Source organism: Mya arenaria, chromosome 15 (assembly GCF_026914265.1).
Source record: "Mya arenaria isolate MELC-2E11 chromosome 15, ASM2691426v1".
Lineage (NCBI taxonomy): Eukaryota > Metazoa > Mollusca > Bivalvia > Myida > Myidae > Mya > Mya arenaria.
Window position 1 is genome coordinate 18,373,898 of NC_069136.1, and position 25,016 is coordinate 18,398,913.

The 25,016-nt window shown below is 37.2% G+C and overlaps 1 protein-coding gene across 1 annotated transcript; it reads right to left on the reverse strand.

The window, feature by feature from the left end:
- Positions 1-94: 94 nt before the first annotated feature.
- Positions 95-24,537, reverse strand: LOC128219554 (uncharacterized). The gene is made up of 8 exons (XM_052927375.1): positions 24,379-24,537; positions 17,245-17,380; positions 16,151-16,290; positions 8,284-8,429; positions 7,551-7,663; positions 4,626-4,777; positions 3,949-4,072; positions 95-1,863 (listed from the first exon to the last, which is right to left on the reverse strand). The coding sequence occupies exons 1-8, from the start codon at positions 24,407-24,409 to the stop codon at positions 1,668-1,670; spliced, it is 1,038 nt and encodes a 345-aa protein (XP_052783335.1). The 5' UTR covers positions 24,410-24,537; the 3' UTR covers positions 95-1,667.
- Between the last annotated feature and the right edge of the window lie 479 nt (positions 24,538-25,016).

The window sequence follows — 25,016 nt, forward strand, 5'->3', positions numbered from 1 at the left end:
GCAACCGCCTGACGTTGCATTATAGTAAGTGTTTCCATGTTATTTATGACATCGTTTAAAATGTATTATGCTCAAGGCCAACAGCTTAACTCTGAATGGTTAAACTTTATTATTCAAAAACAGTTGTTATAAACAAATAAAAAACTTTCTATTAGCTAAACAATAAAAGAAATTAATGAAAACAGTCTTTAAAACATCAGGAAGTATGTTACAATAACTTCATACTAGTTGTTTTGTTTGATAAGGGTCGATCCACCCTTGAAACTGTTCAAGTTGAAGTTTACAAAAAAGTGTCCTGTCTGGAGATAAGAGTTGATAAATTGATATTTTGAAGTATTTGAAACATTTGAAAAGAGCAGTTGACCTATGAATATTTTATAAAATATGAATGAGTATATGTCAGTAATGGAGAGAGCACGCATTGATAATGATGATGTTGATGATGATGCCGTTGCCGACGGCGACGCTAATGGTGGTGTTGGTGGTGGTGGTGGTGGAGATGGTGTAGTTGGTGGTGTTGGTGGTGGTGGTGGTGGTGATGATGATGATGATGATGATGACGATGATGATGATGATGATGATGATGATGATGATGATGATGGTGATGATGATGATGATGATGATGATGATGATGATGATGATGATGATGATGATGATGATGATGATGATGATGATGATGATGATGATGATGGGCATATGAGTATATAAAAGACATGATTATCGAAAAAACATCGTTTATTTGAATGATAAGAAAAAGAGTATAGAATTGAATTATTAACTAAAATACCAAAGGAAATGAAAACCGTGTTTTTTGTACAAACATACAAAGCCAGTAACTTTTATAAAGAGAGCTTTCTCTCGACATCCACTTTACATTGAAAGTGTTGCAAGCATGATAAAGAGTACGCAGCAGACGAGCTTACATGATAAAGTTCAAATAGTTAATAGAACGCTGCAGACGTGTATACATGATTTAGTTCAAAAAGTAAATAGTACGCTGCAGATGAGCAAATATGATGAAGTTCAAATAGTCAATAGTACGCTGCAGACGTGTCAACATGATGATGTTCAAATAGTTAATAGTACGCTGCAGGCGTGCATACATGATGAAGTTCAAATAGTTATTAGTACGCTTCAGACGAGCAAACATGAAGTTCAAAAAGTTAATAGTATGCTGCAGACGAGCAATCATGAAGTTGAAACAGTTAATCGTACGCTGGAGACAAGCATACATGATGAAGTTGAAATAGTAATAGTACGCTGCAGACGTGCATACATGATGAAGTTCAAATAGTTAATAGTACGCTGCAGACAAGCATACATGATGAAGTTGAAATAGTAATAGTACGCTGCAGACGTGCAAACATGATGAAGTTCAAATAGTTAATAGTACTTCAGGCGAACAAACATGATATTGTTCCAATTTTTAAGAGCAAGCACACGTTTATAATTCAGTTTATAATTTTGTATTTTTAAAGTTTTTAAACATTTTCTTTTCTGCAAGTTTGGAAACTTCCAGGTCTCATATATAAACATTTAAAATAACGTATATATATAGTTATGTAGATATAATTCTAAACTATATCTAACTTTTGAAGCAAAATAAAAGGTCTGGGTTTATTTTTCTTTGCGTTAAACATTATTCGATGTTAGATGTAGATATATCTCTATAATGTCCAGAATATCAGAAGGGAAGCCATGATGACGTAAGCGGACGCCATGATGTTCGCACATGCGTCGCAGTACAAGTCGAACACGTGACCATTACGTATGTTTGCAGCCAACATATAGATCCTGGATACGTTCTCCTTACTTTCGTTCACGTTGCATTCGGTGATAAACTCGTCGGCACAGCTATTTCGTCTGGAAAACATTCAAAATCAAAAGTCAAGCTGACAAATACGCATTAGCGTAATAATATTTTGACAGGTCAAAGTTTTTGTCATACCAAAGAAACCCGAAATTGAAATGAAAACCAAAGAGGGGTAGGGGGTGAAGGGGTTAGGCATTGATCTGCATAATCCCAAATTGACCATAGCTACGCGCCTGAAAGTACTGATCAATAATTTGTATTATGCATTTTTCCTCTTTTGAATATTTGATGGACGTTCTGTAAATAAAATGCTGAGTCCTATATTTATGGAAAACTATTGGACTAATATATATTCGTAGTTCAGAACCAGATCTGAGACCATATATACAACCTCTAACAGGTTGACTTTCAATAATAAGATTTTTAGTAGATTGTACCATAGGCGGAAGTATAAGTCATTGATCAGTGATTGTATACCACGTGATAAATTACGACACAAATGATAAGTCGGAATGAGATAATTTGCTTCGAATGAAGACTTTAAACAAAGATAACTTTACAATTTATCACCATATTAAATTATATAACTTTTCTTGAACACTTTGACAAACATTTCCACACCACTGCTACCTGAATGTCAACAATATTTTTGAAACAGGTTTGTCGAAGTGTTTGAGAAAACATAGAAACATAGAAAGCATAAAGCCTTTGTTTTATTTCAAATGGTGAAGAAAAAGAAAATTTATCTTTGTTTTAAGTCATCATTTGAAATAAAATGTTGCTTTACGACCTAGCATTTATGACGTAATTTTATTGGGATGAAGAACTTCACCTTTCCTGACTGATACTGCTACCTATATGGATTGTACGGAATGTCGTTAGTGTCATCGCCTATGAATGTGTTGATCTGAAACGCCATACTCGATAGTACGATGATGAAAACGCGAAATCATGAAACTACGATGGTGAAAACGCGACATTTGACATAGGCGATGGCCCTAACGGCATTCCGTAGAATTGTACAGGACAAGCTAAATTGCCAGGTGTAACTGACACTAGACTAACGGTGTTTGGATACAGTCAGCAACAGTAAACATGTGGTCGACCGAGGTTATAATTTTCGTCAAGAATCCTAGTAGTGTGTTGGTACCTAGGAGCTATTTAAAGGGACCTGTTCTTGCTTTTGGGCCAAAATTGTTTTCACAGTAATGCATCTGAAAACACAAATATTATAATTGCTGCAGTCTTTGAAACCGAGATTGTAGATAAAAATACAAGGAATATGTAAACGAATGACCCAAATACCTTAAACGGGAATTCTCACGATTTTGTCATAACAACAGGGCCCATATGCAGTCAAACCTTCAGTCTGAGTTTGAGACTTAGACTCAAAAACATGAAATTTAATAATAAAAAAAGTCATAAATATCACTCCTGTTGCCAAAAGGCGAATATATTGAAGTAAAACTAGTCATACATAAATATATATAACATACACCGCAGTTTTTAACACCAATGCTTTTTTTTACATCATTATTTTACTGGAAAATCAAGATGTGCAGTTTTGAGGGTCAAACTCACACTTAAGGCGTTAGTGAATATAGATCCAGGAACTCTAGCAACTTTAATTAGGAAACTGTTAATTAATTGCTAGATTTTCATCCCCGCCCGACGTCTCTTTATATTCCGCCGCCCTTAAACTTTATTGACTCAAATAAAAATGTTGAACTAGGGTCTGTATTTGCGTATCGGTCCGGTACTGTCCGGGAATGTTCGGTACTGTCCGGGAACGTCCGGTACTGTCCGGGAACGCCCGGTACTGTCCGGGAACGCCCGGTACTGTCCGGGAACGCCCGGTACTGTCCGGGAACGCCCGGTACTGTCCGGGAACGGGGTTTATTTATACCTACGGTGTGTATGTATAACATTCACATGTGAAAAAGGATAATTGTTACGAATATGTTCGTGGTTCGTCTAGAAACAAATGTATATGGTCCATAGTGCAATAAGAAAGAGCGTGAACACGGTGAAACAGTCATCTTAGGTAATTAAAAAATGTATTACCTCGCCCCTATTTAAAAGGATAATGGATGGAAATCTAGCAAATTATTGATATTGGCCTAACAACCACGTACCTGCATCTCAGATCCGCCATGTCCTTGTCACTGTCGCTGATGGCGGTGTAGTCACGCTGGGCGTTACTCATACACAGCTTGAACTCCGGACTGCTGGACTGGAGGAACTTGCAAGACAACCCATCTAAAAACAGGGAGGAGAAGACAACGAGTATCTTTGTGAACATGTCCATCAAATGCTACGCTTATGATTCAAGGTAAACATATCCAATCGAGTTTAAAATAATGCAATAATCTTGTAGGCGTTTTCAGGATAAGGGGTGCATTTAGTGGTTGATGCAATATAAGACGTTCGACGCTTCCTCCATGAACCGAAACAACAAGGTCTTAACGTGATATGGGGAGTTTTGGGGACCTCCGTAAAGAACATTTTGACTACATTTTGTCTTTGCTTGATCATTTAAGTAAAGTATTTGAATACTTTTCTCCATATCAGTTTGAAAGCCGAATTAAGACAATTTTACGAGTACTCCAAACCGCTTGACTCGCTAGTGAATCAATAACTCGATCGATTGATCGATCAATTAATTGATTAATCGAATAGTTATACTTAGTTTTATTCTTATACCTAAAATGTTTGTATGAATAACAATGCAAGCTACTCAAAACACGACTGAAGAAAAACATCGTTATGAAATTCCGTTTTGAGTTTTAACAAATAATCGTTCATATTGTACCTGTGCGTATTTTGTTACAACTGTCCATCTTTAAGGCGAGCAGGCTAGTCAATGTGAAACGGTCATAGTCCACAGCATCTCCGAAAGGCTTATCAGTTACGTTTGCCTTACACTTGACCCAGCCTGATATCACCTCCGTGGCCATATCGAAACTGAAAAAGGGGATGCTACTCTGTTTAGCCTTAAAATATGGCATTTGGAACACCTCGGCCATTTTCCATAAAAAACGACCTCGGATGTATGCCGGTACATCAGTAGAAGTAGTTCGTATAATTTTCAGTATGGTAGTGTAGTGTTTTAACGTGTTTGATGTATTACTTAGTAAATTGAATGCCAATGAAGTGTATTATTGCATAAGTAATTAAAATTTCCAAGATTTCAGTCATTGTGTTTAACCACGCGATCTACTTGAAGTGCAGTTAAATGTAAATATTTCTGACATTGTAAACCGTCCGGAAACACATGATGGATACTTATATTCCAGCAGGGGTCACATGACCGGAAACACACGTCCGGTATGCAAGAAAAAGTGCACTGTTATTTGTCTGCTTGTACATCAGATTCGAATCGTATGTAACTAGCTTCATAATGTATTTTTGCAATTGAGAAGACAGGTATTGAAACTGAAAAACAGTTATACTCATAGTAGTCTAAACCAAGTTGTCGTAAAAATACAATAAACACTTCAGACCCCGATTTCTCGAAACTTCTAAAGCTTAACAGGCTTAAGTTTAATTTTGAAGAAAACTAACGATGTTTTAGCACAAAAAATATTAAAATATGCAAGAAGAAAATTGCATATCAATAATAATAATAATTTGATAGAAATATATGGTATTTCAAAATTCATTGTTAAAGCTGCACTCTCACATATATACCATTTTTACAACTTTTTTATTTTTTTTTTGTCTTGGAAAAAGCATTTTTTTTGCGTAAATATCTGCAAACCAGTGATACAAGACTGCTGAAAAAAAGAGAGTAGATTTTCATATTTCTGGTCGAATATTAATGTTTTATGGCTTACTAAAGGTTTAAGAAAAATGCATAAAACATCAATTTTTGAATTTAAATATAAAAATCTGCGATCTGCTTTTTTCTTAGCAGTCTTATATAACTGGTTTTCGCCAAAAATGGCTCGTTCCAAGACAAAAAAAATAAAAAAAGTTGTCAAAACGTTCAATCTGTTAGAGTGCAGCTTTAAATATTTTGAAATTTTCAAAAATGGCTCGTTCCAAGACAAAAAAATAAAAAAAGTTGTCAAAACGTTCAATATGTTAGAGTGCAGCTTTAAATATTTTGAAATTTTCACTAAGTTATAATAACTACATACGAAGGCTGATTTCTGCGGGAGAGAGAGAGACTGGCTTTCAACTAGTTGTACTTACAACGTGTCGGGGAGATGACATATGTACGAGATGTTGCGCGAGAGAGTGGTTTTCTACTAGCTATACTTACAACGTGTCGGGGAGATGACATATGTACGAGATGTTGCGCGAGAGAGTGGTATTCTACTAGCTATACTTACAACGTGTCGGGGAGATGACATATGTACGAGATGTTGCGCGAGAGTGTGGTTTTCTACCAGCTATACTTACAACGTGTCGGGGAGATGACATATGTACGAGATGTTGCGCGAGAGAGTGGTATTCTACTAGCTATACTTACAACGTGTCGGGGAGATGACATATGTACGAGATGTTGCGCGAGAGAGTGGTATTCTACTAGCTATACTTACAACGTGTCGGGGAGATGACATATGTACGAGATGTTGCGCGAGAGAGTGGTATTCTACTAGCTGTACTTACAACGTGTCGGGGAGATGACATATGTACGAGATGTTGCGCGAGAGAGTGGTATTCTACTAGCTATACTTACAACGTGTCGGGGAGATGACATATGTACGAGATGTTGCGCGAGAGAGTGGTTTTCTACTAGCTGTACTTACAACGTGTCGGGGAGATGACATATGTACGAGATGTTGCGCGAGAGAGTGGTATTCTACTAGCTGTACTTACAACGTGTCGGGGAGATGACATATGTACGAGATGTTGCGCGAGAGAGTGGTATTCTACTAGCTGTACTTACAACGTGTCGGGGAGATGACATATGTACGAGATGTTGCGCGAGAGAGTGGTATTCTACTAGCTGTACTTACAACGTGTCGGGGAGATGACATATGTACGAGATGTTGCGCGAGAGAGTGGTATTCTACTAGCTGTACTTACAACGTGTCGGGGAGATGACATATGTACGAGATGTTGCGCGAGAGAGTGGTTTTCTACCAGCTATACTTACAACGTGTCGGGAAGATGACATATGTACGAGATGTTGCGCGAGAGAGTGGTTTTCTACTAGCTATACTTACAACGTGTCGGGGAGATGACATATGTACGAGATGTTGCGCGAGAGAGTGGTATTCTACTAGCTATACTTACAACGTGTCGTGGAGATGACCTATGTATCAGATGTTGCGCGAGAGAGTGGTATTCTACTAGCTATACTTACAACGTGTCGGGGAGATGACATATGTACGAGATGTTGCGCGAGAGAGTGGTATTCTACTAGTTGTACTTACAACGTGTCGGGGAGATGACATATGTACGAGATGTTGCGCGAGAGAGTGGTATTCTACCAGCTATACTTACAACGTGTCGGGGAGATGACATATGTACGAGATGTTGCGCGAGAGTGTGGTTTTCTACTAGCTATACTTACAACGTGTCGGGGAGATGACATATGTGCGAGATGTTGCGCGAGAGAGTGGTTTTCTACTAGCTATACTTACAACGTGTCGGGACGATGACATATGTGCGAGATGTTGCGCGAGAGAGTGGTATTCTACTAGTTGTACTTACAACGTGTCGGGGAGATGATATATGTACGAGATGTTGCGCGAGAGAGTGGTTTTCTACTAGTTGTACTTACAACGTGTCGGGGAGATGACATATGTACGAGATGTTTGCAACCTCCCGGTACAGCCCGTCGGCGAACGTGCAGTTTTTAACGGCGGTCGTCTTGTAGCAGGGCGGTGTCATTCCCTGGGGGTTAACAGTTAATAAGACCGTTAGTTTAAATAGGTAAATATTCTACGATGTAAAATCACTAAATGAACGTCTTCTAGCACGGTGGCACGGCTCCCAGTGGGAGGGGGTGGGGGGTAAGATGCGTAACGTGGCGTCAAATATATTGAATTCTACATTTTTTGTACATCTTCCACAGGGTCGGTATGCGTAGGACGTCTTAATCCATATCCTAACATTAGTCATTTTCTTAAGTAAATCATCTCACTGGTCATGTGGTAAAATAACTTAATATCATCTGAAAAAACTTAAAGATGCACTCTTACTCCCACATTTGATTTACCACAGTTCATAAAATTGTTTATAATTACCAGAAAGGATGAACAAATGTCATAAACAATGATTCTCATGAAGGATACTGAGTTTAATTTGAAAGAAAGTTGCAGAAAACACGGTATTTCTAACTTATGAGACTATAGTTGACCAAAATAAATCGTTTAGCATTCACCTATCATTTGATATTTTTGCGCTTTCTGTTATTAAATACACGGTTACAATATCAGTAATCAATATTTTTCATAAATGCATAATTTAGTAATGTAACCAGGCAAGATCACTGAGTTTGAGTTAAACCTTACCTGAACACACGGAATTGTCTCCCTTATTTCTACGGTACTGCATGACTGATACCCTGTTCCCGCGCGTACGGTCAGGTAGAAGTTTGCGTTGTTTATATGGGGCTTGATGGTCATAGCCCCTAGCCAAGGGCGGTAGCAGTTGTCAACTGTGGGGATAGTGTTTAAGGTATATCCCTTCAGATAGTTCAGATAAAAATAAACTACTCAATTTTTCAAAATTAACATAGTATTTAAACTGTGAAATTTATATCATTACTGGTGCTGTAAACACACTGACACAGATTTCTCGAAGATTTGAGTCGCATTTTTAAGAATTTATATTTTTAATTCTCATTTGTGAGTTGTTCTGTCGTGGTTCAAGGTTCAAATCGGAAAGAAACGTTGAACTGATTTAAATCAGTTGTTGTTACTTACGATGTTGAGTAGGGGTTCGGATAAGTTTCCTACGACATTGAGTATTGGAAGATATCGGGGTTATGTTTTGTAATCTAAAAAATATTAGGGGGGGGGGGAGATTTTCTTACCTTCAATATTTACAAATTGAAGGAAGTGGGGCTATGTTGTGTCACCAATAACACATAGTAATAAAGAAACTGGAGGCGTTGTTTTGTTACCAACAACATGAAGTAATAAAAGAAAGTGGGGGCTATGTTGTGTTACCAACAACACATAGTAAAGAAAGAAAGTGGGGGCTATGTTGTGTTACCAACAACACATAGTAATGAAAGAAAGCGGGGGCTATGTTGTGTTACCAACAACACATTACTGAATTTGATGTTGAGTAGGGGTTCGGATAAGTTTCCTACGACATTGAGTATTGGAAGATATCGGGGTTATGTTTTGTAATCTAAAAAATATTAGGGGGGGGGGGGAGATTTTCTTACCTTCAATATTTACAAATTGAAGGAAGTGGGGCTATGTTGTGTCACCAATAACACATAGTAATAAAGAAACTGGAGGCGTTGTTTTGTTACCAACAACATGAAGTAATAAAAGAAAGTGGGGGCTATGTTGTGTTACCAACAACACATAGTAAAGAAAGAAAGTGGGGGTTATGTTGTGTTACCAACAACACATAGTAATGAAAGAAAGTGGGGGCTATGTTGTGTTACCAACAACACATAGTAAAGAAAGAAAGTGGGGGTTATGTTGTGTTACCAACAACACATAGTAAAGAAAGAAAGTGGGGGTTATGTTGTGTTACCAACAACACATAGTAATGAAAGAAAGTGGGGGTTATGTTGTGTTACCAACAACACATAGTAATGAAAGAAAGTGGGGGTTATGTTGTGTTACCAACAACACATAGTAATGAAAGAAAGTGGGGGATATGTTGTGTTACCAACAACACATAGTAATGAAAGAAAGTGGGGGTTATGTTGTGTTACCAACAACACATAGTAATGAAAGAAAGTGGGGGTTATGTTGTGTTACCAACAACACATAGTAATGAAAGAAAGTGGGGGGTTATGTTGTGTTACCAACAACACATAGTAATGAAAGAAAGTGGGGGTTATGTTGTGTTACCAACAACACATAGTAATGAAAGAAAGTGGGGGTTATGTTGTGTTACCAACAACACATAGTAATGAAAGAAAGTGGGGGTTATGTTGTGTTACCAACAACACATAGTAATGAAAGAAAGTGGGGGGTTATGTTGTGTTACCAACAACACATAGTAATGAAAGAAAGTGGGGGTTATGTTGTGTTACCAACAACACATAGTAATGAAAGAAAGTGGGGGATATGTTGTGTTACCAACAACACATAGTAATGAAAGAAAGTGGGGGTTATGTTGTGTTACCAACAACACATAGTAATGAAAGAAAGTGGGGGTTATGTTGTGTTACCAACATCACATACATGTAGTAATAAAAGAAAGTTGGGGGGGGGGGTATGTTGTGTTACCAACAACACATACATGTAGTAATAAAAGAAAGTGGGGGGTTATGTTGTGTTACCAACAACACAAAGTAATGAAAGAAAGTGGGGGCTATGTTGTGTTACCAACAACACATAGTAATGAAAGAAAGTGGGGGCTATGTTGTGTTACCAACAACACATAGTAATGAAAGAAAGTGGGGGTTATGTTGTGTTACCAACAACACATAGTAATGAAAGAAAGTGGGGGCGTTGTTATGTTACCAACAACACATAGTAATGAAAGAAAGTGGGGGTTATGTTGTGTTACCAACAACACATAGTAATGAAAGAAAGTGGGGGTTATGTTGTGTTACCAACATCACATACATGTAGTAATAAAAGAAAGTTGGGGGGGGGGGGGTATGTTGTGTTACCAACAACACATACATGTAGTAATAAAAGAAAGTGGGGGGTTATGTTGTGTTACCAACAACACATAGTAATGAAAGAAAGTGGGGGCTATGTTGTGTTACCAACAACACATAGTAATGAAAGAAAGTGGGGGCTATGTTGTGTTACCAACAACACATAGTAATGAAAGAAAGTGGGGGTTATGTTGTGTTACCAACAACACATAGTAATGAAAGAAAGTGGGGGTTATGTTGTGTTACCAACATCACATACATGTAGTAATAAAAGAAAGTTGGGGGGGGTATGTTGTGTTACCAACAACACATACATGTAGTAATAAAAGAAAGTGGGGGGTTATATTGTGTTACCAACAACACATAGTAATGAAAGAAAGTGGGGGCTATGTTATGTTACCAACATCACATACATGTAGTAATAAAAGAAAGTTGGGGGGGGGGGTATGTTGTGTTACCAACATCACATACATGTAGTAATAAAAGAAAGTGGGGGGTTATGTTGTGTTACCAACAACACATAGTAATGAAAGAAAGTGGGGGCTATGTTATGTTACCAACATCACATACATGTAGTAATAAAAGAAAGTTGGGGGGGGCGGGGGGGGGGCTATGTTGTGTTACCAACAACACATACATGTAGTAAAGAAAGAAAGTGGGGGTTATGTTGTGTTACCAACAACACATAGTAAAGAAAGAAAGTGGGGGCTATGTTGTGTTACCAACAACACATAGTAAAGAAAGAAAGTGGGGGCTATGTTGTGTTACCAACATCACATACATGTAGTAATAAAAGAAAGTGGGGGTTATGTTGTGTTACCAACAACACATAGTAAAGAAAGAAAGTGGGGGCTATGTTGTGTTACCAACAACACATAGTAAAGAAAGAAAGTGGGGGCTATGTTGTGTTACCAACAACACATAGTAAAGAAAGAAAGTGGGGGCTATGTTGTGTTACCAACAACACATTAAAGAAAGAAAGTGGGGGGTTATGTTGTGTTTCCAACAACAAAAAGTAATGAAAGAAAGTGGGGTCTATGTTGTGTTACCAACAACACCTAGTACTGAAAGAAAGTGGAGGTTATGTTGTGTTTCCAACAACACCTAGTAATGAAAGAAACTTGGGGGGTTATGTTGTGTTTCCAACAACACAAAGTAATGAAAGGAAGTGGGGGCTATGTTGTGTTACCAACAACACCTAGTACTGAAAGAAAGTGGGGGTTATGTTGTGTTTCCAACAACACCTAGTAATGAAAGAAAGTGGTGGCTATGTTGTGTTACCAACAACACCTAGCAATGAAAGAAAGTGGGGGCTATGTTGTGTTACCAACAGCACCTAGTACTGAAAGAAAGTGGGGGTTATGTTGTGTTACCAACAACACATAGTAATGAAAGAAAGTGGGGGGGGGGCTATGTTGTGTTACCAACAACACCTAGTACTGAAAGAAAGTGGGGGCTATGTTGTGTTACCAACAACACATAGTAAAGAAAGAAAGTGGGGGTTATGTTGTGTTACCAACAACACATAGTAAAGAAAGAAAGTGGGGGCTATGTTGTGTTACCAACAACACATAGTAATGAAAGAAAGTGGGGGGTTATGTTGTGTTACCAACAACACATAGTAATGAAAGAAAGTGGGGGCTATGTTGTGTTACCAACAACACATAGTAATGAAAGAAAGTGGGGGGTTATGTTGTGTTACCAACAACACATAGTAATGAAAGAAAGTGGGGGCTATGTTGTGTTACCAACAACACATAGTAATGAAAGAAAGTGGGGGCTATGTTGTGTTACCAACAACACATAGTAAAGAAAGAAAGTGGGGGGTTATGTTGTGTTACCAACAACACATAGTAAAGAAAGAAAGTGGGGGCTATGTTGTGTTACCAACAACACATAGTAAAGAAAGAAAGTGGGGGCTATGTTGTGTTACCAACAACACATAGTAAAGAAAGAAAGTGGGGGCTATGTTGTGTTACCAACAACACATAGTAAAGAAAGAAAGTGGGGGCTATGTTGTGTTACCAACAACACATAGTAAAGAAAGAAAGTGGGGGCTATGTTGTGTTACCAACAACACATAGTAAAGAAAGTGGGGGCTATGTTGTGTTACCAACAACACATAGTAATGAAAGAAAGTGGGGGCTATGTTGTGTTACCAACAACACATACATGTAGCAATGAAAGAAAGTGGGGGTTATGTTGTGTTACCAACAACACATAGTAATGAAAGAAAGTGGGGGCTGTGTTGTGTTGCCAACAACACATAGTAATGAAAGAAAGTGGGGATTATGTTGTGATACCAACAACACATAGTAATGAAAGAAAGTGGGGGCTATGTTGTGTTACCAACAACACATAGTAAAGAAAGAAAGCGGGGGCTATGTTGTGTCACCAACAACACATAGTAAAGAAAGAAAGTTGGGGTTATGTTGTGTCACCAACAACACATAGTAAAGAAACAAAGTGGGGATTATGTTGTGATATCAACAACACATAGTAATGAAAGAAAGTGGGGGCTATGTTGTGTTACCAACAACACATAGTAAAGAAAGAAAGTGGGGGCTATGTTGTGTTACCAACAACACATAGTAATGAAAGAAAGTGGGGGCTATGTTGTGTTACCAACAACACATAGTAAAGAAAGAAAGTTGGGGTTATGTTGTGTTACCAACAACACATAGTAATGGAAGAAAGTGCGGGTTATGTTGTGTTACCAACAACACATAGTTATGTAAGAAAGTGGGGGGCTATGTTGTGTTACCAACAACACATAGTAAAGAAAGAAAGTGGGGGCTATGTTGTGTTACCAACAACACATAGTAAAGAAAGAAAGTGGGGGCTATGTTGTGTTACCAACAACACATAGTAAAGAAAGAAAGTGGGGGTTATGTTGTGTTACCAACAACACATAGTAAAGAAAGAAAGTGGGGGCTATGTTGTGTTACCAACAACACATAGTAAAGAAAGAAAGTGGGGGCTATGTTGTGTTACCAACAACACATAGTAAATAAGAAAGTGGGGGGCTATGTTGTGTTACCAACAACATATATTAATAAAAAAGTGGGGGGGTTATGTTGTGTTACCAACAGCACATAGTAAAGAAAGAAAGTGGGGGGCTATGTTGTGTTACCAACAACACATAGTAATGAAAAAAGTGGGGGTTATGTTTTGATACAAACAACATAGTAATGAAAGAAAGTGGGGGGGCTATGTTGTGTTACCAACGACATATAGTAAAGAAAGAAAGTGGGGGCTATGTTGTGTTACCAACAACACATAGTAATGAAAGAAAGTGGGGGGCTATGTTGTGTTACCAACAATACATGGTAAAGAAAGAAAGTGGGGGCTATGTTGTGTTACCGACAACACATAGTAAAGAAAAAAGTGGGGGCTATGTTGTGTCACCAACAACACATAGTAATGAAAGAAAGTGGGGGCTATGTTGTGTTACCAACAACACATAGTAAAGAAAGAAAGTGGGAGGCGTTATTGTGTTACCAACAACACATAGTAAAGAAAGAAAGTGGGGGCTATGTTGTGTTACCATCAACACATAGTAATGAAAGAAAAAGGGGCTATGTTGTGTTACCAACAACACATAGTAAAGAAAGAAAGTGGGGGCTGTGTTGTGTTGCCAACAACATCTAGTAATGAAAGAAAGTGGGGGCTGTGTTGTGTTACCAACAACACATAGTAAAGAAAGAAAGTGGGGGCTATGTTGTGTTACCAACAACACATAGTAAAGAAAGAAAGTGGGGGCTATGTTGTGTTACCAACAACACATAGTAATGAAAGAAAGTGGGTGCCATGTTGTGTTACCAACAACACATTACTGAAGAAAGTGGGGGGTTATGTTGTGTTTCCAACAACAAAAAGTAATGAAAGAAAGTGGGGTCTATGTTGTGTTACCAACAACACCTAGTACTGAAAGAAAGTGGAGGTTATGTTGTGTTTCCAACAACACCTAGTAATGAAAGAAACTTGGGGCTATGTTGTGTTACCAACAACACCTAGTACTGAAAGAAAGTGGGGGTTATGTTGTGTTACCAACAACACATAGTAATGAAAGAAAGTGGGGGGTTATGTTGTGTTTCCAACAACACAAAGTAATGAAAGGAAGTGGGGGCTATGTTGTGTTACCAACAACACCTAGTACTGAAAGAAAGTGGGGGTTATGTTGTGTTTCCAACAACACCTAGTAATGAAAGAAAGTGGTGGCTATGTTGTGTTACCAAAAACACCTAGCAATGAATGAAAGTGGGGGCTATGTTGTGTTACCAACAGCACCTAGTACTGAAAGAAAGTGGGGGTTATGTTGTGTTACCAACAACACATAGTAATGAAAGAAAGTGGGGGGGGGGCTATGTTGTGTTACCAACAACACCTAGTACTGAAAGAAAGTGGGGGTTATGTTGTGTTACCAACAACACATAGTAATGAAAGAAAGTGGGGGTTATGTTGTGTTACCAACAACACATAGTAATGAAAGAAAGTGGGGGTTATGTTGTGTTACCAACAACACATAGTAATGAAAGAAAGTGGGGGGTTATGTTGTGTTACCAACAACACATAGTACTGAAAGAAAGTGGGGGTTATGTTGTGTTACCAACAACACATAGTAATGAAAGAAAGTTGGGGGTTATGTTGTGTTACCAACAACACATAGTAATGAAATAAAGTGGGGGGCTATGTTGTGTTACCAACAACACCTAGTAATGAAAGAAAGTGGGGGTTATGTTGTGTTACCAACAACACATAGTAATGAAAGAAAGTTGGGGGTTATGTTGTGTTTCCAACAACACAAAGTAATAAAAGAAAGTGTGGGCTATGTTGTGTTACCAACAACACATAGTAATGAAAGAAAGTGGGGGTTATATTGTGTTACCAACAACACATAGTAATGAAAGAAAGTGGGGGTTATATTGTGTTACCAACAACACAAAGTAATGAAAGAAAGTGGGGGCTATGTTGTGTTACCAACATCACATAGTAATGAAAGGAAGTGGGGGCTATGTTGTGTTACCAACAATACCTAGTAATAAAAGAAAGTGGGGGGCTATGTTGTGTTACCAACAACACAAAGTTATGAAAGTAAGTGGGGGCTATGTTGTGTTACCAACAACAGATAGTAATGAAAGAAAGAGGGGGATATGTTATGTTACCAACAACACCTAGTAATGAAAGAATGTGGGGGTTATGTTGTGTTACCAACAACACATAGTAATGAAAGAAAGTGGGGGTTATGCTGTGTTACCAACAACACAAAGTAATGAAAGGAAGTGGGGGTTATGTTGTGTTACCAACAACACCTAGTAATGAAAGAAAGTGGGGGCTATGTTGTGTTACCAACAACACATAGTAATGAAAGAAAGTGGTGGCTATGTTGTGTTACCAAAAACACATAGTAATGAAGAGTGTGGGGGCTATGTTGTGTTACCAACAACACCTAGTAATGAAAGAAAGTGGGGGTTATGTTGTGTTTTTACAACACATTGTAATAAAAGAAAGTAGGGGCTATGTTTTTTACCTGCATCATAGGGCAATGGAAATAAGTCGGTGGTTTGTTCGTTGCTTACCACAGAGAGTACGTAAATTCCGGAAGGCCGGTGCAAAGACCTGCAACTCCGGGCGGGCTGTCAGGAGGTGAATCCTTATGTCGATGAGGGCGTCCAACTCTTCCCATGTGCAGTCCGAGGAGTTACGCTTTTTGTTCAAGCTAAAATGTGCATAACTAAATCGACTATCCTTGGGAGTGATTGTTATTATATCAATTCTTAAAAACATTATTTGACCGGTGACATGAAGGTGAAATGTGTGATTTTATTTGTATCGTGTGGCTTAGTTATGTCGTGGCCACGACGTACAAACTTTTCCCCACGACTTTGTGTGTCGTGGCAAGGACTAAACCATTTCGTTTCTACAACTAAGTATGTCGTAGCTAAGAGATACACATGTAACCTATATAAGCCTTACTTTAACGTTTTTAGAAGTATGAATAAGATTAAAGCTAAATAAAAATTTACGGTTTTTTTTTCTGAATTGAAACGGATATTTGTTATGGTACATTGTCCACAAAATACATTTAAACTCAATTGAAAAACATATAATTCGTCCGATATGCAGACGAATGCTGTTGACTGTTTTGTTCGCATGGTTCGATTTTTCAATAGATAGCATTTGTTTGCCAATTCACTTCAAGCTGTACTCTCACAGACCGACCGTTTTGACAACTCGTTTTTGTTGTTTTTTTGTCTCGATATTAACCCATTTTTGCGTAAATGTCCCCAAACCAGTGATATAAGATTTTTGAGTAAAGATCAGATTGCAGGTTATCATATTTACGTTAAAAAAAAAATAAGTTTTATGCAGAACAACTCATTTTTCGTAAAGCGTTAGTGACGCTTTTAGTCATGAAACAATAAACGTTAATATGAAGAAGAAAAACTGATCTGATCTTTTGTCAGCAGTATTATATCACTGGTTTTCAAACATTAATGTAAAATTTGGCTCATTCCAAGACATCAAATAAATAATAAAAAGTTGCTCAAGGGGGTCAATCTGTGAGAGTGCAGCTTGAAGGCAAGAATCCGAATTTGGCAAGTGGCATTTGTATTTTTATTTCAGAATTTTCTCTTTACAAATAAGATTTGTTATTGGAAATAATAAATACCTGGAGCACGTTTGGTTTAACCCATCGTATGCCGCAGTTGGGTCTGCTGTGCTGATGTTGGCCAGTGATGCTAGTTCCGCAGTGACATCACCTAACGTTGCGGAGCATGCGCTGTGAGCTTGATTGACCAGCACAGCTGAAAACCAATTGATACCTTCCTTATATACAATACGCAAGTGGTTTGGTAGTATCAGTCACTGTGCCTCAGTGAAAATTGCTAGTATATTTGCTTTAAAACATATACAACTATTATACGTCTTAAAAAATGTGCATCAATGTGCCAATGGGCGATGCAAATCCTGACGCAAGATCAATGTTACAAAACAAACTTGGCTAAAGGACCTAAAACTGGTTCTACATGCACAATATTTGAGCTCTGTGCCCTGTAAGACCGCGTAAAGCCCTTTCCGCATTAAGCTTTTCTATAAGTGTAAGCTATATAAGTGTAAGCTATATACGCGTGAGCTATGTTTGTGTGAGTTATATACGTGTAAGTTACATACCTGTGAGCTATATACGTGTGAGCTATATACGTGTGAATTATATATGTGTGAGCTTTAGACGTGTGAGCTATATATGTGAGCTAAAAACGTGTGAGCTAAAAACGTGTGAGCTATCGGCGTAACGCATATGGCTCTTGACGTAAGAAGCTATATGATAACAAAAGGCATGCTAATTCCGCATATCGCTATGGTTTGTTTTGTCGGATAGTTCGTTATATCCAAGTTGTTGTGTTATATCCTACTGTAATTGTGTGTTTGGTGTAACAGCTAACGTTAGCAATATACGGGGATACCGTATAAAGCTTCCGTGAGCTATATGCGCTGCAGTTTCATAGAAACAGTTGACATAGAGACATTGAACTCTAGGACGGATCCCTTTTATGACATCATGTTTTAAATCAAATTAACGGTACATTGCCGCAAGCTCTACTGCATGTTTTTAAATAAAAATTACGTTACATTGCCGCAAGCTCGACTGCATGTTTTAAATAATTTTACGGTACATTGTCGCAAGCTCTACTGCATGTATTAATTAAAATTTACTGTATATTGCCACAAGCTCTACTGCATGTTTTAAATAAAATTCACGGTATATTGAAGAGACATGGTTTATTTCAACATTGATCTGTCAATAAGCTTCGTTATAATTATTTGCATACGTATGGTGGCATACTTCTGCCACCAGATAACCATATAACTAACTAGTTAATTAAGTGGTTAACTAGTTACGTAACTAGTTAACCACTTAATTAACTAGTTAGTTATGTGTTTAACTAGTTACGTAACTAGTTATTTTTTTCAATAAATAAAAGATCATAACGGGAAATAAATTCATGTTAGTGCCTACAACTGCCATTCTTGTATCATTTTACCAGCTTAATGTTAAGTGGTTAACTAGTTACGTAACTAGTTGACCAGTTATCACTTATCTATAAATATATATTGCGTAATATTTGGAATACCTGTACTGTACCATAATCCTTCTTCCGCATCTGCGCGGGAAGTATATCATACATGACATATAGGCTATAGATCGAAGATTCTTGCTGTCTGCACTCGCTCGTGCATTTACATACGAAAGGGCTTTTTATATGCACACGGGAGAGCGAGAGGTCAAATGGGACCTACAATGTGAAACCTTCTATGTACCTACTTGTATTATAGTCAAAGACCCTACAGATAGGCTTATCCAAATTTAACAAATATTTTCTCTCTTCATCGTGAAATTGTTTAGAAAGCCGCCCCCTGATGAGTGTGTTTTCTCATCATATTCAACGTAAAAAGCCAACGGGGGCTTTGTCCGCCATACTCCTGACAAAGTGGCAACCGCCTCTTGGGACCCCTATTTGCCGAAAATCGCACCCCCACATTTTCACATCCTGCGAACGGCCATGCATTACGTTAAGGATAGCATACATCAAAGGACCGCTCATTAATCTTCAATTATAATGTGCAAAGAATATCCAGGTGTGTCGGTAGTTGTCGACCAGGTGAGGCAATTATTGACCGGGTCGTTTGTTTGAACACAAAACTTCATTTATATAAATTTCCTCTTGTTTTTGTGAATTAATTTTAGAATACTATTGCAGATGGAATCACACCCATCAACTGAAGATGGTGGTTAATTCCCCCAAAGACTTCGTCTAATGTCTGCGATGACTATTGTATTATTGCACCTTTCCGCGTCATTGCACACTGAGCCGGTAGAGAGCGTAGTAAACGAATTCTCTGATCTATTGTTTACTACCGCGGACACGATATTTGGCAAGACCGTGGGAAAATCTAAAAGTACATATAAACAATCAAACAAAGGTTGGTTTAATAAGGAATGTTTTGATGACAAACGAGAATTTAAGCGTCGGAGGAATATATATAATAGAAATAAGACTGACGATAATAGAACAAACTTTATTGCAGCGCGCTCTAGATATAATAAAACCAAAAAGAAGGCATTTATGAAATTTCGAAGAGAAGAAGGTATAAAGATAAATAACTTGGCATCAAAAAATCCAAGACAGTTCTGGAAAAAAATAAAAGTGAGATCTCGCAAAACGAATGTACTTGCGGATACTTTAACATTGGATGACCTGTATACTCATTTCAAAAACTTGGCCGGCGACGGCGTTTCACATCCAAATAATACTCCGAGATACGCAGACCCTAACAGTTCTAACACGGCTCGAGATGTATTACTCGACACGGAAATAAATGAAACGGAAATAAGAAACGCCATTATGTCCCAAAATAATAATAAATGTGCAGGCATTGATCAGATACCAGCCGAAATCTTTAAAGCGTCAATAGATATAATTCTTCCATTTATGAAATCATTGTATAATCATATATTTCTTAATCATGAATACCCTGCATCGTGGGGTAGGGGTATAATTGCACCCGTTTTCAAAAAAAGAGATGCAAACGAGGCTAAAAACTATAGAGATATCACCCTTATTAGCATAATAGCTAAGATTTACTCGCAAATCCTACTTAACAGGTTAACCAAGTGGTCTGTACAAAATGAAAAACTTACAGAAAATCAATTTGGTTTCCAAAAGGGCAAATCAATCTCAGACTGTATATTTATCCTACATTCGATCATTATGAAGACTCTGAGTGAGAAGGAAAAATTATACTGTGTGTTTATTGATTATCAGCAATTTTTTGACCGAATTGACCACACCTTTCTATGGCAGAAGTTGTTAACTGAAAATGTAAGCGACCACTTTGTTAAAGCTCTTCAAGCGATGTATAACTGTGTCAAATCGTGCGTCAGATACCAATCGTCGTTGTCCCCCTTCTTTGAAACGACCGGACTTGGTGTTAAACAGGGGGATCCCAGTTCGCCTCTTTTGGCAATGTTTTTCATTAATGACCTAATTAACAATATTAACTCAGATTTACCCGGAATAATTACTTTGGAAGATATCAAACTTTTTCTTCTATTCTATGCCGACGATATGGTGCTCTTTGCTAAATCTCCTGAAAGTCTTAGAAAAATGTTACACGACGTTGAAACCTACTGCAACGCTTGGGGACTAAAAATAAATGTATCAAAAACTAAAGCTATGATATTCGAAAACGGGAGGGCCACGCATGTGAACTTGTATATCTACAATGAACCTATAGAAGTCGTTAATTCATTTAAATATTTGGGAATAAACCTTTTTAAGAACGGCAATTTCAACAGGTCTCAAAAAATGATTGCAGAGCACGCATCGTTTTCTCTTATTAAGCTATACCAGATATTTAATACCGTTGAATTACCTATTCATCAAAAAGTAAAATTGTTTGATGTTTTAGTAGGCTCTATTCTGAATTTTTGCTCGGAAATATGGGGAATGAATCCCGCAACGGATATAGAAATGATTCATGTGAGGTTTTTGCGTTATATTTTGGGAGCTAAAAAATCGACGAATCTCAGTGCTTTGTACGGTGAATTAGGAAGGGTTCCTCTTTCTATTTACAGAAAAGTTAATTTAATTAAATATTGGAATAAGGTTATTTCACTTAAGGACAACAGTCTCGTTAAACGCACATATAAGCTTCTACGAAGGGACGATTTCGACAATAAGACATACAAAAATAAAAATTGGGCTTCTCAAGTTAAAACTATTTTGAACGAGTACGGCTTCTCCGATATTTGGATAAATGAGTCTATAGATATTTACACACTAGAAGTAATTAAGAGGAGAATAATGGATAAGTATTGCCAAAGCTGGTATTCTGAGATAAATAAGTCGCCTAGACTAAGAACGTATGCTATTTTTAAGCACACTTTTATACGAGAAAAATATTTAGATGTAATTCATGAATACAAATTCCGACATGCTTTAGCAAGATTTAGAATTTCCTCTCACAGATTGGGTATTGAGATTGGCAGGTATACCAACACTATGCAACATGAATCAGATAGAATCAGAATATCATTTTCTACTTGTCTGCCCAAAATATAGAGACCTAAGAGTTAAATTTTTTAAACCATACTACTGTCACTGGCCTAATATTAACACATTTGAAAATATTATGAATAGTAATCATAGAACAACAATATACAATTTGTCAAAATTTATTTTCTTTGCTACTCAGCGTAGACACTCTTTATTAAATTAAACGTCTTTTTTTATATTTATGATAATGCCTACAAATGTTTACTGTTAATGTTACTAACATTTATTCAATTGTCGCAGGATGTTACATCTTTCCTGTTTGTTTATACTCTTGAAAATTTTCAATGTACATGTACATGTACTTTTCTCCATTCACTGTTTGTTTTTGCTAAAAACGTTGTATAATGTTTTCATGCAATAAACATATACATACATACAATACACGAAAATACACACGACTAAAGTGTGACTGTGTATCAATGCCATGGAGCAAAACAATGCTATTTATAGATAAGTGATAACTGGTTAACTAGTTACGTAACTAGTTAATCACTTAAATAACTAGTTAGTTATGTAGTTAATTAGTTAAGTAACTAGTTAATCACTTAAATAACTAGTTAGTTATGTAGTTAACTAGTAACGTAACTAGTTAACCACCTACCACTTATCATAAATATATCGCTAACTGGTAAGTGATTAACTAGTTACGTAACTAGTTAATCACTTAACTAACTAGTTAATTATTTGGTTAGCTAGTTACGTTACTAGTTAATTAACTAGTTAGTTATATGGTTATCTGGTGGCAGAAGTATGCCACCATACATACGGAATGCTATTATTGGGGATAGTTGTAATTTGAGAGCCCTTAAAAATGTGACTTGAAAAGCAGTGTTATAATTACGAGGTATACATAATGAAGTTTATAAATTGCTTTTGAAAATTTTGCGCTGCGATAATATTTCCTTGTTAAAGGCGCACAATAAAGTTTGGGGTAAAAAAAATCATAGTTTTAATGCATAATCATGTTTAAATCATTTGACTTTATTAGTAGAAACAAGAAAAAATCACAAAATGTCATATGATTTGTCTACAAACCAAACAAAAATAGCCTGTATAAATGTGTTTTGTTTTAATTAATAGTTAGTGGCCAAAAATTCCAAAGTTATAAAAGCACCAAAATATTGATAACAGTTATTAATCCTTACACAAATCATGTGCTTTTATTTGTTTTGATCCTGCATGTCAAATGAATTAATAATTAAAATGCATGACCCTATATTATGTACCTTTAACATTCGGCATAGAACGTGATTCATGTTTTATTGGCATGCCTCTCGACTTAACAATGGCCCTTGAAGTTGATTGCGCTTGCAAGTTTGTTTTTCTCGAAATCGACTAAACGGGGAAAGGCAGCCTTTGGTTTTATTTTAAATTAAGGAGTTTTGTTTACTGATTGCAGATCTTTGACTTGCCATACCTCATGTTATTTTTGTGTTGATGTTAGACGTTGATAAACACCAAAAATAAGGCTACATACCGTCGAACCCCGTTGGATCGAGCTCCTAGGGATCGGCGAAAATACCTCGAGCCTTGGGGATTTTCGAGCCAAGCGTGAATGCTTACATTCAGTAGACAAAATTCGGTCCTTTACATGCAGTTCGAGCCAACGACGAAATCGAGCGAAAGGAGTTTGAACGAACGGGCTTCAACTGTATATGTTTAAGAAGAAGAGCGGCAAAGTTGATGATGATCGAACAGAAGCTCCTTGAGATACATCGCGGACAGCAACGTGTGTGGAAGGCCAATATGGATTAATTGCTGGATTTTCATCCCATTTTTAAATGGGTTGGGGGGGGGGGGGGGTAACATTTTATTTACTTTATTTTTTATTTTTCAAGTTTATATAGATGACTGTTTCACAGTTAAATATATGTTCATGCTCTTTCTGATTGCATAAGGGACCATATACATGTGTTTCTAGACGAACCACGAACATGATCGTAATATTTCATTTTTGCATGTGAATGTTTACATCGACACCGACGCGAATGAATAACGCCGTTCCCGTACAGTGTCGGACAGTACCGGACAGTACCGGACAAAATCGCGAATACAGACCCGAATTCAACACTTTTATATTTGAATCAATTAAGTCTAAGAGGCGGCGGTAAAATGAGGTGGTGGGCGGGGATGATATTCTAGCAACTAATTTATAGTCGCCTAATGTAATCAGTTCAATACATATCACTCTCAGGTAACTTATACGACATGGCTTGTCATTGAACCTGGTCGATATGTTCTGTCTAGATACGCATATTGTCCAAGTACTGTGGTGATCGGACGAAAGCTCCTCATGGCACAGCGCGGGAAAAGATGCTTGTATAATTTAACGAGTTCAATGCATATAATTTTAAAATGAGCGTTTTTTTCGCACATTGTCGATATAATCTGTATATTCAAATATCCTTTTTCTTAGTTTTGTGGTGATCGGACAAAAGCTCATCGAATCACAGCGCGGACTTAACAAACGCCCCCCCCCCCTCCCCGTCCATAAGGTCGAATCTATATTTCTATAATACTCCCGTCTTACACCCGTTAACAATGTGACATTATTTTCCATAGCGTTTTGTGTTTTTTTTGCGATATCTTTTACAAATGTTCAGAAAACTTGGATTGAAACACTTTGTTCACCAATTAGAGAAAAAGTAAAATGTAATTTTCAAATAATTTATAACATTTCTTACCAAGAATAAAACACGTCAGTAGTTCCTTCATAATTATATCCAAGCAGTGTTATCTTTAAATAAGTCTTAACATATGACAAATATCAAAGCAAAACTTAATCTTTCAGCTCCGAAGCTGAATCATGTAATATAATGCTTACAAGTCGGAAGTTTGAAACTCGATTTTGTTTTTCAATTCAAGCTAGTTAAGGCAATTATTTGCTGGTGCATTTTAATTCATGACAACCATGCATTTTAAGAGCTGAAATATAGAATAAACCTTTAAGCTGCTCCCTCACAGATCGACCGTTTTTATCATTTTATTGTTTGTCTCAGGGTCAGCTTATTTTGGCATCAATGCCTTCAATTCAGTCAAATAAGATTACTCACAATAGAACATATCTAATTTGTTTGGTAAATTGCTAATTATTTCAATTTTCTTAAAGTGTTAATATCGCTATTAGCCATAAATGATCAATTTTCGAACGGAATTATGAAATCCGCGATCTGATCTCTTGTAAGCAGCCTTTGTGTCACTAGATTCCAAACATTTACGAAACACATGGCTCATTCAAAGACACCAAAAAGAATTTAAAAAAAAAAAGCTTCACTCTCGCAGATTTACCGGTTTGTCAACCTTTTGTCTAAGAACGAGCCAA

Bases quoted from the DNA above. Each gene is read 5' to 3' on its own strand.
- LOC128219554 (XM_052927375.1), bottom strand. From the start codon at position 24,409: ATGAAGGAACTACTGACGTGTTTTATTCTTG. The intron at 16,291-17,244 runs GTATTTATTATT...TGCACATTTTAG, and splicing joins TTAAACCAAACGTGCTCCAG to CTTGAACAAAAAGCGTAACT. The intron at 1,864-3,948 runs GTACGTGGTTGT...AATGTTTTCCAG, and splicing joins ATGGCGGATCTGAGATGCAG to ACGAAATAGCTGTGCCGACG.